Raw genomic sequence first — 16,905 nt, 5'->3', positions numbered from 1 at the left:
TCCCTCAGATCACTGTATAAAGGACAGATTGACAGGAAGTGAATCACGTCTTTCACATATCGGCCACAAGCACAGAATTTTGCCTTCACACATGCAGTTAGATCTCTGGCCCACTATTTGAGTGATCTGATAAATCCTACGCTAAGAAGGGCCTTTACATTGGCTCGATTTCATGCCATTCCCACAGCATTCTTACAGGGTGTATTTTCCAATACTCCTCTGGATCTTCGACTCTGCCCATGCAACAAAGGAAAGATAGAGGTCTTTATTCACTTCTTCCTCTACTGCCCACTATATGCCTCAATAAGACCTAGGCTTCTCCCTCTAATCCCACCGACTATCGCCAGGAACGATATGAAATACTTACTGGTAGATGCCAACCCCTTGATCTCACGTGGAGTGGCCATCTACATATTACAGGCCCTGAAACTCAGGACCACCTTTTTGGCTAACTTCCCTTAGCCTTAGTCCTATGTACCTTCCTGACATGGACTCTGTCGTCATGCCCTGCTATTGCTCTTTATTTTATTTGTATTTTCCAGCACGATTTTACCTCCAATGTTTTAGCTGTATCTGTTGTATTCTTTGTATAATCGTGCCAGGCCACTGCCTGGACTTTTACTATGTGCTACGGCCATATGGCTAATGCAATAAATAAATTGATTGCCTTCACACGCGACCATTAACATATACGAAATGAATGATTTGTGGCGTGCGGCCTTTCCTATGCAGAAACACAACAATGGACTTTCATAGCATCAATTATTATTTTTTCCTATTTCCTAGCTTCTGCTAGGTCACACACCTCCACTATACATATAGACACACACACAAAAAATCTCCTGCCTCCTTTTGGCATTTTTAGGTATCTGAAGTGTGTCACTATCACACACTGTATCTGAAGAAGCGTGCATGCACACGAAAGCTCCTACCAAGAACAAACTTAGTTGGTCTCTAAGGTGCTACTGGAAATAATTTTTTATTTTGTTTTGACTGTCACACACACATCCCCCGCCCCCCCCCCACTGCTTATTGCTTCGTAATGGTTTTCTCACTGAGGGACTCACCATCTGGTTCTTCAGGGCCCCCTCAAATTTAAGGCCTCTCTGGCACGACCCCCGGCCGTCTATCACCACCACGGCATAGCCGAGAGAAGCGAGCGTGTTGAGCCTCAGATACTTGATGCCTTTGAAGGAGTTATTCACTAGCTGGACCTGGGAGGTGGGGGAAAGTTAGGAAAGGGATGGGGGAAACGCCTCTGCATGCGACTCATGCTCATCATTCGTGAGGGCCAGGAGTGCCGCCCCGCTTTTCGTTCCACCCGAGGACCTACCCCGCCCGCAGTGTGTCACTGAGAGCCTCGTTGCTTGATCTGGCGAAAGGCCTGTCTCGCCGGGGCTTTCTGGTTGACGCAGTAGCCACAAATAGATGGCCCCAAGCAGGTCATGTAAAGGCACAGCGCCACCCCCAGCTACTGGTCCCAAGGGACAGCTGGATAGTTCAGTTGGTTAAGAGCATGGTCCTGACAACGGCAAGGTTGCAGGTTCGATCCCTGCATGGAACAACTGCACTAGACCAGGCATGTCCAAAGCCTAATCCTGCCCGACAGTTGGTTCAATCTGATCCCTGTGGCAATTTATTTCCCGGGCTAAAATCCTAAACAACTTCAACCCTAAAAAAAAAATTAACAACTTTGGGGTATAAAATCCTAAAAAAAAAAGGTGAACAACTTTGGTCAGCCCTCAAGGCCCTTCACTTCATCAAATCTGGCCCTCTTTGAAAAAAAAGTTTGGACACCACTGGACTAGACAGTCCTCAAGGTCCCTCCCAAGACTACAGTTCTATGATGCTATGACCACTGCTAGGAAGCACCTCGTTCCTCCATGAAGTCCCTCACTTGAGGAAATCCACTGAAGTCCTTCCCGGATAGCATTCCGTGCTAAGCTGAAGACCTCCTCATCCCGGGAAGGTCCCTAGCCAGATGGAAAGTGCAAACTTGCTACTGGAGACCCGGTTTTACTCTCCGGTGGCTGGAGGTATGTCTTACTTGCTACTTTATCTGCCTACTGTGTTCAATATTTTTTATTGTGCTTATGAGTTGTTTTAATCCATTGCCTTGGCTCCTCCGCTCCCACATCTGCCAGCAGATGTTCCACCCAGCTGCAACACACACACAGAGAGAAGAGACGGCAGGACCCGCTCCACCGTCCTACCTAAAAGACCTTCCTCCATTTAGCTCCTCTTCTCTCAGAAATGTTTGCATTTGAGCGAGAACTTTGTCACTTCAAGGTACCGCTGTTGCTTGCTTTCCTCCTCCCTCCCCTCCCCCTTTTCCTTTTGTGTCATGTCTCTTAAGACTGCGAGCCTGCCAGCAGAGACTGCTATGTTTTCAATCTGCACGTAGCGCTTGGGAAACTTTAGGCGTTTCTAAAGATGGGCATTCTGATTTTAAATGGGTTGTACGTAGTAGAGATGAGAAGGCCGGGGGGGGGAGGGGAACGGAAAATTTTCTTGCAAAGCAGTTTTTTCCGGGAAAATTGAAAAAAAAAGTATGTGGAATATTCAAACTATATCAAACTGCCCCCCCCCCCAATTTTTCCGGGGGGAGGGGGGGAACGGCTTTGGGGGGGGGGAAAACCTGTCCTGTTCCCCGTCCCCCCATTTTTTCAGGTTTTTTTCCAGGCCTCCCCATCTCTAGTTGTATGGCACTCTGGGCACCTTGGCCTGGAAAAAAGCATATTCTGAGAGCCAGAATTGGCCAATGTCTCTGAGGTAAGTGTGAGCACAATCAGCGGTGAAGCTGTGTGTGAAAACAGTGCTCAACCCCCAAGCCCCTCTAAGCCTCACTTTGCTCTATGTCAAAATATGCCACCTTGCAACTCAAAACACGCTTTCTTTGGGAGAGCTGTAAAAAGGTAAAGGTAAAGGGACCCCTGACCATTAGGTCCCGTCGCGAATGACTCTGGGGTTGCGGCGCTCATCTCGCTTTATTGGCCGAGGGAGCCGGCGTACAGCTTCCGGGTCATGTGGCCAGCATGACTAAGCCGCTTCTGGCGAACCAGAGTAGTGCACGGAAACGGCGTTTACCTTCCCGCCGGAGCGGTACCTATTTATCTACTTGCGCTTGACGTGCTTTCGAACTGCTAGGTTGGCAGGAGCAGGGACTGAGCAACGGGAGCTCACCCCGTCATTGCAGGGATTCGAACCGCCGACCTTCCGATCGGCAAGCCCTAGGCTCTGTGGTTTAACCCACAGCGCCACCCGCGTCCCTGGGAGAGCTGCGAATATAGAGCATCTATCTGCTGCTATGCAAGCAGAATGTCCCAGATTCAATCCCTGGTAACCCTAGATGGGCTGGGAGAGGAAAGCCAGTTTGAAACCCTGGAGGACAGCTGCCAGCTGGCGTGGACAGCACTCCGCTCGATTGCTCAGAGGAGGCTCCTGGTGCTCCTTGGCTCCAGCTCACCAGCCACCCTACCTGAGGCCCTCCGTAGACAAAAAGCACAGTGGGGTGTTTCTTCCCAGGCTGGAGGTCGTGAGGTTTGTACACCATCCCATACAACTCGACGTCCGACTGTGTGCGGAAGTGGAAGATCTCCGGGGGGATGTAATCAGTGGGGCAGCCTGCAGAAAAGCCAAGGGGAGAGAAGAGTCACCCAAGATATGGGTGATGCACTGTCATGGAAACTTGCCGTACACCCATTTGATTGCATAAATGCATTTTTTTTTTTAAGAAGAAGAGTTTGGATTTGATATCCCGCTTTTAACTACCTGAAGGAGTCTCAAAGCGGCTCACATTCTCCTTTCCCTTCCTCCCCCACAACAAACACTCTGTGAGGTGAGTGGGGCTGAGAGACTTCAGAGAAGTGTGACTAGCCCAAGGTCACCCAGCAGCTGCATGTGGAGGAGCGGGGAAGCGAACCCGGTTCACCAGATTACGAGTCTACCGCTCTTAACCACTACACCACACTGGCTTTTAAAGAAAAGTAATGACAATACTAATAACTGAAAAATCAGATTTTGTGTTCTGCAGTGGAGAAAAAACAAAGCACCTAGGGTACCCCATGAGATTGATTTTACTGGGTCCCCAAGCCATAGTAGTGGCAATTGTTCTTTCTATTACACACAAAAGGCCACTCAAAAGTGAAAGGGTAGGCTTGGGAGGGGTCCAGCTTTGGGCCAAGCTCCGACTCCATGCCGCGTCCCAAAGAACTTAACACAGCTTCCGAACGGCTTCCGGAGCGCGTTTCTCCATTGAGACTGCCGACCGGCAACTGCGTCTCGGTTGTTGAACGTTTCAGAAGTTGAACAGATTACATTCGACAACCGAGGCTCCGCTGTACATGATTCTGCAAAATGTGGTACCATCAATACCCTGGGCTTTTCGACAGGTTTGCTGCTGGGTTTCCCCCCCCACTTTTAAGATTTATCGTTCCAATAACAAAGCCCAACGTAAAATGTGGAACGACGCAGAAAAAGCCCTTAGCGCAACGGCAATGGATAAAACCGAAAGCAGGCTTGAACTACCTTGAACGAGGCAGGAAGCCAAGATAAATCTACTCACTGGCCGCTTCCATCATGCTGGCCCAGAATTTCGGCTGCTTGTGGAGGGGGTCATCCTCTTGGCCACTAAGCTTGTAAACGTGGACGCAGGGAGGGGTGCTGACACTGCTGTAGTGACTAATGAACATGTCGAAATTCTGCAGGGAGGCAAGGAACAGCGGCAAGGTGGGTCGGGAGACACTCCAACCAGCCCCACAGCTTACACAACAAATTGTAGTTGTTGTCATCTCGGCGAGGAGACCCCAATTGCCCTCACAGCTGCCTCCTCCTAATAAGAGATGGGCCTCCTTTTTAAAAGAAGAGTTTGGATTTGATATCCCGCTTTATCACTACCCAAAGGAGTCTCAAAGCGGCTCACATTCTCCTTTCCCTTCCTCCCCCACAACAAACACTCTGCGAGGTGAGTGGGGCTGAGAGACTTCAGAGAAGTGTAACTAGCCCAAGGTCACCCAGCAGCTAAATGTGGAGGAGCGGGGAATCGAACCCGGTTCACCAGATTATGAGTCCACCGCTCTTAACCACTACACCACAAGGGCACATTCCCCTTCTGTGGTTCCCGGAAGCGCTGCTCCTGTGGAGGCAGAGCAAAGAAAGCCATCATGGCTTATTATGCCTTATAGCCATCAGCAGCCCATAAATTTGTACGCTGGCATCCGCCTGCTTCGAGAGACAATGGAGTGCGACTCCAGGGGTGAAGTCAAACCGCTGCATTAGCAGCACCCAAGCGGCCTCCCCAGGGCGCAAGCCTGGGCAGCACGTCTGGAGGTCCTGGGCTGCCCAGACAACAGGACAACCCCCTCCTTGGCCTCAAAAATGGGGGTCCGAAGGAAAGCAGAGCGAGACGTTTGGCACCAGCGGGGCTGCAGGAGTTGCCAGAAGGAAGAAGAAGAAGAGTTTGGATTTGATATCCCGCTTTATCACTACCCTAAGGAGTCTCAAAGCAGTTAACGTTCTCCTTTCCCTTCCTCCCCCACAACAAACACTCTGTGAGGTGAGTGGGGCTGAGAGACTTCAGAGAAGTGTGACTAGCCCAAGGTCACCCAGCAGCTGCATGTGGAAGAGCGGAGACGCGAACCCGGTTCCCCAGATTACGAGTCTACCGCTCTTAACCGCTACACCACACTGGAAACCATCCACGCACACAGGAATTCTGCAACCCAGAGGGACAGACCTGGCTCATGGAACAGCTGTGGGAGAAGCCCAGGGTGGTGAGCCGCACAACCTCCCCGGGGGACTCGTAGCTGACCACGTAGAGGTGATGCTCCAGGGGGGTATCCTTCGTGCCCTGGAAGTAGACGAGCTTGGTTTCTTCATTCACCCAAATCTGTAGGGGGAGAGAGAGGGAGACACTACAATGGAAAATTGCTTTAAGATCTGGATACAACTGGCCAGTTGGTTTGTTTTTAATTTATATTTCCCCACCCCCCACCCCCCGCTTCCTCCAAGGAGGTCAAGGTGGCCCTCACAGCAGTTCTCCCAGGTTATCCACACAAGAAACCTGTGAGGTGGTTTGGGCAGAGAGTGAGCAGCTAGCCTAAGGTCACCCAGTGAGTTTCACAGCTAAATGGGGACTTGGATCTAGGTCTCTCAGGTCTTAGTCCAACCCTCTAACCACTACACCGCACTACTCCCTGTTATGCATAGGATCATTCATTCATTCATTCATTCAGCCTTTATTGTCATAATTTAAACAATAAAATCACATAGAGAGAGAGAGAAATCCACAAAACATTGGTAATCCAGACATATTAAACACATGAAACGCATAAAAGACTCAGTAACCACCTTAAGTATTTTTTAAATTGACTTCCGGGTTTTGCCGCGCATGCATTCACAGAAGCGGCACCTCCAGATAAGGACTTTTCAGGGTAAGTACGGACCCCCGGGACAAATTAAGTCCAGAGGGTCCACCGTGTAATTTTATGGTATTACTAAAAAAAAAGTGGTGTTATGAGCCATCATTGCCAAAACAAAATGACACCTGACTGGCTCTCTAAACACGCCTCTTTTTTTGGTTATTTGGCTATAACTTTCGATAGAATACAGATAACTGAATAAACTTTGTTGCATTACATTCTTCATTAATTTTATGGTGTTACTCCGAAAAAAGTGTTGTTATGAGCCATCATTGCCAAAACAAAATGACACCTGACTGGCTCTCTAAACACTCTTTTTTTTTCTTTTTTTTGGTTATTTGGCTATAACTTTCGATAGAATACAGATAACTGAATAAACTTTGTTGCATTACATTCTTCATTAATTTTATGGTGTTACTCCAAAAAAAGGTGTTGTCATCAGCCACCAAACCTCGGAAATACTTTTTCCAAAAGGATTCCACAATTTTTGGCCGCTAGTGTATGCAGAGGCCGACAGCTGCATGTGGGCATCCTGATCCCGGGGAGGCCATCACCAGAGAGAGAGACTCGCCTGGCGACTCCTTTGCCACCCCTTTATTTTGAGGGCGAAGACGGAAATCAAAACGCGAGGCAGGCTGCGGATTTCGAAGTGTCAATTCCGTGCTGCCGAATCCAAGGGGGCTCCTTGTACCTTGTATCCGTGCCTGGCCAGGACTTCCCATTCGCCGCTGGTGAGCGCCACCTCCTTCCTGAGAGGGCATTTGAAGTCCTCTGGGGCAAAAAAGAGAGAGACAGAGAGCGTGTCTGTCCAATGCAGAATGCTGCGGCCACCTTTATTTATTTAACCTGCTTGTTAAGTAAACTTGAAAGCGATACTATGTGCACACAGGTAACACCGTAGGTAGCCGAGGCCACCTGCCTGCTCACTGTGCAGAAATCCAACTACAGTATCCGCAAATAAAGAATTATGCCCAAACCTTGCTGCAAACAACCAGAGATTCAGCCTAGAGTTTGCCCACTTCCTTATTTCCTTGTTTGTTTCTGCTTTGCCAGTCAGAAGTACAGTGATACCTTGGGTTACAGAAGCTTCAGGTTAAGAACTTTGCTTCAGGATAAGAACAGAAATCGTGCTCTGGCTGCACAGCGGCAGAGGGAGGCCCCATTAGCTAAAGTGGTGCTTCAGGTTAAGAACAGTTTCAGGTTAAGAACAAATTAGAAAACTCTTTCCAGTAGCACCTTAGAGACCAACTGAGTTTGTTCTTGGTATGAGCTTTCGTGTGCATGCACACGTCTTCAGATATCTTCAGGTATTCTTCAGGTATCTGAAGAAGTGTGCATGCACACGAAAGCTCATACCAAGAACAAACTTAGTTGGTCTCTAAGGTGCTACTGGAAAGAATTTTCTATTTTGTTTCGACTATGGCAGACCAACACGGCTACCCACCTGTAACTAGGTTAAGAACAGACCTCTGGAACGAATTAAGTACGTAACCAGAGGTAGCACGGTACCTGTTTTCGGGCATAAAACACACAGGGACACAAGTACTGTTTCTGGGGGGCGGCAGGGAGGGAGGGGGGGTAGCTGTGTCCCTAAAGGACCAGGTGTGCAGCCTTGAGTCGTTTTGGACTCACTAGCTGTCCATGGAGGTGCAGGTTAATTCTGCACCCAGGGCGGCTGTCTACCAGCTCCATCTGGTACAATGGCTGTGACCCTGCCTTCCTGCTCGCTGTCTCTCCAGAGTGGCGCAAGCACAGAAGCGGCGCCTCCGGATACGGACTTTTCGGTTTTACCTTTTGTTGTTTTTTTAAAAATAATATTTATTAAAGGTTTTCCAATTAAATCCAAATTACAATACATGATTAATTTTTTCTAACCCCCCTTTCTCTCACTAAGAGGAGCATACTAAACAAATCCCCCTCTCACTGGGGTAATCAATAATACTTTCCCAATTTAACCACTTACATTACACATATCATTTTTACTTTCGCGGACTTCCCCGATTCCCCCCCCCCATTGATTCCCAAATTAACCCTAATTCACAGTTATTGCCAATTAATCCCCATATTACTTTTTCTCCTTCTTACATTTTCCATATATCTTTTAACGGTTTTACATGTTTTTGCAGGTTTTACCTGTTTTGTCCTGGACTACTGCTCCTGCCTTGCTGTTGTGGGTGCGACAGAAACCTGCACAAAGACCTGCACCAGTTGCAGATTTTGCTAGCGGGTCAAGTTCAAGGTGTTACGATTAGTACAGTGGTATCTTGGTTTACAACCATTATAATCCGTTTCAGAGCTCCGGTTGTAAACCAAAACAGGTTGTAACCCAAGGCGCGCTTTCGCCAATGGGGCCTCCCCCCAAAAATGGGTTGTAATAATAATAAAAATGGGTTGTAATAAAAAAAAAAGGGACACGCACTTCCGGGTTTGACGTGGTCGTAATCCAAAACGGTTGCAAACCAAGGTAACACTGTATGTAGAGCCCTGAATAACTTGGGACAAGTTTGCCTTACTCCGTACATAGCCAGTTGCCCGCTTCAATTTGCGGGACTGGCACAGTTACAGGTGCCATGTAATGCTCGTTCCGCACTTGCACAACACCAATCTTTTAGTATGGCAGCATACGCACTTTGGAACTCCCTGCCTCTTGACACCGGGCAGAGACCTTCGCTATACCCTTCTGACTAAACATCAGGAAGAACTTTCCGACCAGTAAGAGCTGTTTGACAGGGGAATGTACGCCCCTGGCAGGTTGCAGACTCTCCTTCCTTGGAGGTTTCTGAGATAAAGTGGGGTGGCCATCTGTCATGGATGCTTCTGTCGAGATTCCTGTGTTGCAAGAAGTTGGACTGGATGACCCTCGGGGTCCCTTCCAACTCTACAGTTCTAAGATTATTATTTTTTAAGGTTTTTAGATTACTTTTGATTTCATTTGTTTTCTGAATGTGTCAAAAAGTTGCTTTTAACTGTTTTTATTTATCATTCTTTTATTCTGTTTGTAAACCTGTTCTGAGGTTCTTTGAACTATCAAACCATACATGAATTTTTATGAAATATAGAAATCATTACGAGAGCAGAGAGCAGAGATATGGCAAATTAAACAAAAGTCCAGAGAGCAATCAGGATTGGTTGGGAGCAAAGCCCAATGAGGAATGGCTGAAAAAGTGGGTGAAGCCCAAGAAAAGCTTTTTAAATGGTGTATGTGTGTTTGCGGGGGGGACATTTGAACCCCCATGATGGCAATCTTAGTGCCATTACTCAATGGACATGTCTGTGTTAAAATCCACAAGACTGCACTACAAATGCATTTTTCACTCTCACTTTGCCAACCTGTACTGTTCCGGGCACAATTCAAAGTGTTGGTGCTGACCTTTAAAGCCCTAAACAGCCTCGGCTCAGTATACCTGAAGGAGCGTCTCCACTCCCATCGTTCAGCCCAGACACTGAGATCCAGCTCCGAGGGCCTTCTGGCAGTTCCCTCCCTGCAAGAAGGAAGGTTACAGGGAACCAGGCAGAGGGCCTTCTCGGTGGTGGCGCCCGCCCTGTGGAACACCCTCCCATCAGATGTCAAGGAAATAAACAACTATCTGACTTTTAGAAGACATCTGAAGGCAGCCCTGTTTACGGAAGTTTTTGATGTTTTATCATGTTTTTAATATTCTGTTGGAAGCCGCCCAGAGTGGCTGAGGAAACCCAGCCAGAAGGGCGGGGTATAATAAATTATCATCATCATCATCATCATCATGCGGCAGTTAGACTGGTGACCGGGAGCGGCCGCTGATACCACATAACACCGGTCCTGGAAGACCTACATTGGCTCCCAGTACGTTTCCGAGCACAATTCAAAGTCTTGGTGCTGTCCCTTAAAGCCCTAAACGGCCTCGGCCCAGTATACCTGAAGGAGCCTCTCCATCCCCATCATTCAGCCCAGACACTGAGGTCCAGCTCCAAGGGACTTCTGGCAGTTCCCTCCCTACGGGGAACCAGGCAGACTATCTGACTTTTAGAAGACATCTGAAGGCAGCCCTGTTTAGGGAATTATTTTAATGTCTGATGTTCTATCTTGTTTTTAATATTCTGTTGGGAACCGCCCAGAGTGGCTTGGGAAACCCAGCCAGGTGTGTGGGGTATATTATTATAATTAACCAGATTTGTCCCTTCAACTGCTCTTGGCTACTAGGAAAACATTCAAGGCGCAGCGCGGGAGGAAGTTTTCCTGGAAGACTCGCACTGCAGGCAGGCATCTCTTGGGATCTCACCTTGGCTAGGGATGTACGGCTGCGTCCAGTCGAAGCTGCCCCGCCGGAGGTCGACGGTGACTTTGTACAGGTGGCAGAAGCCGGTCTTGCACTCGTTGGCTCGGATAAAGCAAAGCTCCTCCTCTTCCCCCTCTGGCTGGACAAAAGGGTAAAAGATGTCGTGGACCTGCCCGGAAGAGAGGGGGAGGTATGCTAGCAACATCGCGGGAGAGGCATTTCCAGCTGCCCCACCCTCCACGTTTGAAAGCCTTGCCAAGTTTCGGCAGGAGAAGGACCGTGGGCCAACACCATGGCAGGCATCTTTCCTGGACGGACGAAGGTGGAAGTGCCAAGCTCCCTTGTTATTTTGGCTACTGCCAGGAGGGGGTAACATGGTTAGATGCAATCTTGCTAAATTTATAGTACAGTGGCATTGGCCCGACTGAATATCTTTCCCTCGGCATTTGTCAGCGGTAGATATCAGAATATTCCCAGAAACAAGAGATACTGCAGATGTTCCCTGAATGTCCCGGACACTGTAGAGCATATTCTCTTTTATTGTCCACTACACAGTACGCTGCGTGAATGCGTGTTGTCCCCCCTTTTGGACGGTTTGAAACCGCAGCATGGTGGAAGTGCTGGATTCTGTCTCTCTGACATTGACCAAGGGGTGACTGCGGGGGTAGCCGAGTTTTTGGCAGCAGTACTTCAAGGAGTGCTTTAACAGAAGGAAATTCTAGGAAATTTTACATATACATACATACAATCAGCCTATGAGTTTAATTGTTGTTTCTTAGTGTATATATATATTTTAAAGTTCCTGTATGTGATTCTTTCTCTTGCGATTTTACATGTAAATGCCTAATAAAGGTTTGATAAGTAGTACAGTGATACCTCGGTTTAAGAACAGTCCGGTTTACGAATCCCACAAAACTGGAAATAGCGTTCTGGTTTGAGAACTTTACTTTGGTCTAAAGAACAGAATCCGAATGGTGGAAGGGCACCGGCGGCGGGAGGCCCCATTAAGGAAAGCGCGTCTCGGTTTAAGAACAGTTTCAGTTTAAGAACGGACTTCCGCAACGGATTAAGTTCGTAAACCGAGGTGCCACTGTACTGGAAAGTTTGGGGTGTGTTGTACATTATTTTTAAAAAAACAATCTGTTGCTTTATGATGGAAGCATAAAGCCACATGACCCGGAAGCTGTACATCGGCTCCCTTGGCCGCTAACGCGAGATTAGCGCCGCAACCCCAGAGTAGGACATGACTGGACCTAATGGTCAGGGGTCCCTTTACCTTTACCTATCATGGAAGTGTTCCTGTGATAGTTGATTTTGAGAAGCTTTCCTGTTTTGTCTGCTATAGACTGCTTTGAACAGGATTATCTCCTTTTTTGGCAGAAAAACAAAGAGTGCAAATAAAATTATGAATGAATGATTATTGAAGTGCGTCAAAAACAGAGGGGGTGACTTAGTTTCCCAGCTGAGAGCACAGAGCCATAACACAAACCATCATCTGGTATAAACTCTCCACACAGGCCAAACTAGCCACCTGCTGTGTGGCAACTGTCTCGAAAGCTACGCCAAAGCCTCTCCCAAATGCCTATGGATTCCAGACATTCACAGGGCAAACTAGCCTCTAGGCCAGGGGGCACCAGAGCAAAGCTGGACGAACTTCAGGGCCATTCCATGAAAAATGAGCCTGATAAGAATGCTAGATGAGTGCTGGACTTTGGTGAGGAAGATTCCAAACGTGCAGTCTAACCATTTTTTAAAAAGCTAAAGACAAAAGAAGTTTATTTTATGGACTTTCTTTTCAAAAGTCCACCCACGTAGTCTTCACAGAAGTGTTCAAGTTAAAAGTTTTCTGATGATTGTCCCACCCGTGACAGCATTTTTTCCTTAATTTTGTGTCGTTAAATTTCTTAAACTTAATTCCTGATTGCATAGTTGTAACCAATAAACATTGATTTAAATAGATATGCTGAGTTTATCATTGATTCACCTCCCAACTCACAGAGTTTTTCCATAAATCAAACTTATCTCAAGCTCCATGTCCTTTTTTTGTCCCATCCGTGACAACACTTTTAACTTAATAAAATTGTCAAAAATATCCATAAAAATAATAAAAAATTAGTAAAATGTTCAGCATCTTATTAAGAACAAAGTTTAAATTTTGGTTGTTAATTTTTATGTATATTTACATTGATACACATGTGTGAATACCAAAAAACATGGTCAAAGTGTCCCACCCATGACAATGGAATGGCCCTTCATCCACGTGGCCTGTGGCATGTCTGTGGATCTGTGATTTATTTTGCTTTAATTTACTGAATTCATTGAAAATGGGAGACAGTACACCCACTGCAAGAAAAAGTCACGCTATACTGGTTTTTCATTGCTTCTCTTGCTTCTGAGACTGTATTCTATTGCGCTGCAATCTGAATTCTATGGAAGAGTATGCAAGAAATAAAGGAAGCAATAAAAGGGCAATTGAAAAGTGCAATTGCTGCAGAAGGCAGAAAAACCATTAAGTGGTCCTGCCAAGACCACTCCAGCAATTTCCAAGTGGTCTGTTGGGATGGGGAGTTTGGGCTCTAGGAACATTTTTACTATTCTTAATTACATTCCTATCCCTCCATTGTCTCCAAGCTGTTCAACATGGTAAACAAGGTTCCTCCCCCCAATCTTCATTTGGTCCCCATAACAACCCTGTGAGGTAGGTGAGGCTGAGAAAGACATTGGCTGGCCCACAAGGTCACACACCCAGCGAGAGCCGTGGCCAAGTGAGGATTTCAACCCTGGTCTCCCAGGCCCCCAGTCTAACACTCTAACCACTACACCGCGCTGCTCTCTCCTGCGGCCCCAGGCCTCTTGACACCATTTTCAGAGCCCTCAGAAGTGAAGCTACACTCAGTGACTCGAGCAGCTGCCTTGTGTGCAAAAAAAACCAAAACAAAACTCAACTGTCCCATTTTAAGCAGGATATCCAGAATAACAAAAGCCAATCCCGACTTCTGTTTGCATTACAAAATGTCCCGGTTTTTGCTCCAGATGAAAGGCTCTCACTCTGGCACTCGTCAGGAGGTTTGTGCCAGAGCGTCTTCCCACCCAGCACTCTGGCGTGACATTGCTGACGAGAGCCAGAGCATGTTCCGGACCTTTCTGATTCACGCCAGAGCAGCCAGATTGGAAGATCTGGTGAAAACTTGCTGGCACCCTGATTTTGGGGGGTGCAAATGTTGGAGGGGGATGCAAAAGGTCCATGGAGAATAAACCCCTCTGCTTCACCGCTGCTACCGCAGTTAAAGATGAAAGTAAAGGGACCCCTGACCATTAGGTCCAGTCGCGGACGACTCTGGGGTTGTGGCGCTCATCTCGCGTTACTGGCCAAGGGAACCGGCGTACAGCTTCCGGGTCATGTGTCCAGCATGACTAAGCCGCTTCTGGCGAACCAGAGCAGCGCACGGAAACGCCGCTTACCTTCCCGCTGGAGCGGTACCTATTTATCTACTTGCACTTTTGACGTGCTTTCGAACTGCTAGGTGGGCAGGAGCAGGGACCGAGCAACGGGAGCTCACCCTGTCATCGTGGGGATTCGAACCGCCGACCTTCTGATCAACAAGCCCCAGGCTCTGTGGTTTAACCCACAGCACCACCTGCTACCGCAGTTAGAAGCACATAAACCCATCTTTCCCAGGACTGCCCGCACTGGTTGGCAGCTTCAGATGGGAGCCTTCTCCGCACCATACCTGGAGATGTTGGGCACTGAATGTAGGACCTTCTGCATGCAAAGCCTAGTGTTTCGCCTCTCTGTGCAGGGATCCAGAGGTGTGTGTGTGCTCAATAAAAGTGTAAGGGAGGAATCTTTCCTAAAACAGCAGCGAAAGTCGGGGGGAATAGGTAGGGGTGCTAGGCCCTCCCCACCCCACCTCCAGTCATTCCAGCCCACGCCGCTCCCTTACGTTTATCCAGACGTCGGTGACTTCCTCGTAAATAATGAACGGGTGGACGTTCCCTGGCACAGCTTTGGCAAACTCCTGGCGCTGCTCCTCGCTCTCCGGAACCGGGATGAAGAGTGCAGGGGGGAACAGGACGAGCTGGAGATGGTGCTGAGGACGGTCGAGGAACATGGCCCAAGCACTGAGCAGAGAGAGACACAGAGAGAAAGAAAGAAAGAGTGGGAGAATCAATATTCCGTAACTGGGAGACCTCAAAAAATGGACAGCCTCACAAGGTGGTAGCCTCTCCTTCAGGGTGGATTTGATTTAAACCAAATCAATTTTTTAAATAAATGCAATAAATATTATTTTAATAATAATAATAATAAATCAAATCGATTTCAATCACTAGTCAGTAAGACTTGATTAATTCTCTGTAATTCTATAACAGCTTGGTATGGTACAGCCTCCAAGAGAGACAAGAAAAGGCTCCAACGAGCTACTTATAATTGGTGTTATAATTGGTAATTGGTGTTAGCTTGCCTTCAATAGAGACAATTTATGCTACCCGAGTTAGGAAGAGAGCAGAGGGAATTGTAGCAGATCCTTTACATCCCGGTCATCATCTGCTTGATTTACTTCCATCTGGACGTCGCTACAGGACTTCATATACAAAATCCGCCAGGCACAAGAATAGTTTTTTCCCTTGTGCCATTAAATTGTTAAATTCATAGTTGTATAGCTTAAGGGGAGGTAAAATATGGGTGGGGTTTCTTTGCTTCTTTGTATTGTAAGAGGAACAGTGTCTGTATGTTTACATTGCAATGTAGCCGAAACAAATTCCAAGTATGTTGGAAAATGTACTTGGCCAATAATAAATTATTCCTATTCCTATTTAAATCACTAGTCAGTAAGACTTGATTTAAATCACTAGTCAGTAAGACTTGATTTAAATCTTTTTTTTTTTTTTACAGAAAGACTCATTCTTGCTGGTATAATCTTAATACTCACAACTGGATGAAGGTTTCATTTTTGGAATGATAAATATTCAGAGTAGTTTTTACAGTGGTATCAAACATTTACTGATTTGGTTATACTACTGTATTAGAAACAGATAATTATGAAATTATTGTGAGGTTTAATAAGTTACTGTTTATATTTTGGACAACTTTCTCTGCTGCACTTCACTGGAAGGAGAAAAATAATCATTTCCTTAGATATAGTAACAACAATTTAAACAATTTATTTAACTAAAGCAACAACATTATAGCATATCTATCCATGTTTGTTAAGGGATGTAGTTAAACTTTGCACGCAGAAAGGCCCCTGGCTCAATCCCCAGTTGAAAAAGAAGAGGAGCCCAGCGGCGAGGAAAACATCTTTCTCTCTCTGCTGAGGGATTTGGAGAGACACTGCCAGTAAGGGCAAGCAATACTGGGCCGGATGGGCAAACGGTCTGGCCAGGGGTAAGGAGCTCCCTGCTTTCCGCACTCCATCACAAAGTCCACCTACTATTTGCCATCCTGGGTCCACCCGGCCCGCGCGATGTACTCCACCCGCGGGAACATCGTTGCAAAGGGGTGCACCAGCTCCTTGTCCTGGGAAGATACTATCTGCAAACAGGAAAGAGGAGAGAGAGAGGGGAGAAGTCGCCACTCGTTTTACTTTTTAGAGCTCCTGTCGGGGGGCTGCCCTCGGCGAAAGGCAAGGAGTTGCCAGGGCTTTATCGGTATCGCGAGCCCCCACCTCAACTGCTGAGCAATTCATCTTCATCCGGTGGGGAAGGCAGCGATCCCTCTAGTGGGGAGGGAGAGATGGGAGCGGGAAGTAGGAGTCAGGGCTCTGGCAGGGAAGGAGAGCCCGAGCACCAAGCAGAGGCTGGAGGGAGGCACCTCTTCCGTCTCCCCACTTGCGCAGAGGGGGGGAAGGACGCAGAGGGGGTAGGCGGGGGTTCCGCGTCCCGCGCCTTTTATGCTGGGCAAAGAACCGGAAGGGGCCATTCCCACTGCAGAACGACTATTAATACCTTGAGCTGCTTTTGAGTTTCCTTTGCGAAGGAAAGCACGAGAGGAAAGAAGTCAAACACAATGAACAAACTGCAACCCAGCTGCCTTACCTTCCCTTGGCTATCCACTTGAACCTCAGCAAGCTTCAGCGAGATTTTGGGGTTCTTGCTGCCTGGAATGGAGGGGAAGGAGGACATGAGGAGGGAGCTGAGCTGAACGCTTTTAACACTCACCGCCCCTCCCCCCGCCACCGCAGATTTCCCTTCACGTAGGTTGCGTTAGTATTTTTTAAAGTATTTATTAA

General features: G+C 47.4%; 1 protein-coding gene across 3 annotated transcripts in view; it reads right to left on the bottom strand.

The window, feature by feature from the left end:
* DPP9 (dipeptidyl peptidase 9) overlaps positions 1 to 16,905 on the bottom strand; it is a 45,290-nt gene that overhangs the window by 7,235 nt on the left and 21,150 nt on the right. For 2 of the 3 annotated variants that reach the window (XM_033136521.1, XM_033136523.1), the window contains 9 exons: positions 16,712 to 16,773; positions 16,108 to 16,208; positions 14,620 to 14,797; positions 10,679 to 10,844; positions 7,111 to 7,190; positions 5,735 to 5,887; positions 4,565 to 4,700; positions 3,479 to 3,624; positions 1,068 to 1,214 (listed from right to left, as the gene is read on the bottom strand). In XM_033136521.1, the coding sequence (XP_032992412.1) occupies positions 1,068 to 1,214; positions 3,479 to 3,624; positions 4,565 to 4,700; positions 5,735 to 5,887; positions 7,111 to 7,190; positions 10,679 to 10,844; positions 14,620 to 14,797; positions 16,108 to 16,208; positions 16,712 to 16,773 (1,169 nt within the window). The remainder of the gene's footprint in view (positions 1 to 1,067; positions 1,215 to 3,478; positions 3,625 to 4,564; positions 4,701 to 5,734; positions 5,888 to 7,110; positions 7,191 to 10,678; positions 10,845 to 14,619; positions 14,798 to 16,107; positions 16,209 to 16,711; positions 16,774 to 16,905) is intronic. The other variant, XM_033136522.1, reaches the window with a different exon arrangement.

This window comes from Lacerta agilis, chromosome 18, assembly GCF_009819535.1.
Source record: "Lacerta agilis isolate rLacAgi1 chromosome 18, rLacAgi1.pri, whole genome shotgun sequence".
In the NCBI taxonomy this organism is placed as follows: domain Eukaryota; kingdom Metazoa; phylum Chordata; class Lepidosauria; order Squamata; family Lacertidae; genus Lacerta; species Lacerta agilis.
The sequence above is the reverse complement of the archived record's forward strand: the minus strand, read 5'-3'. Positions and strand labels throughout refer to the sequence as shown.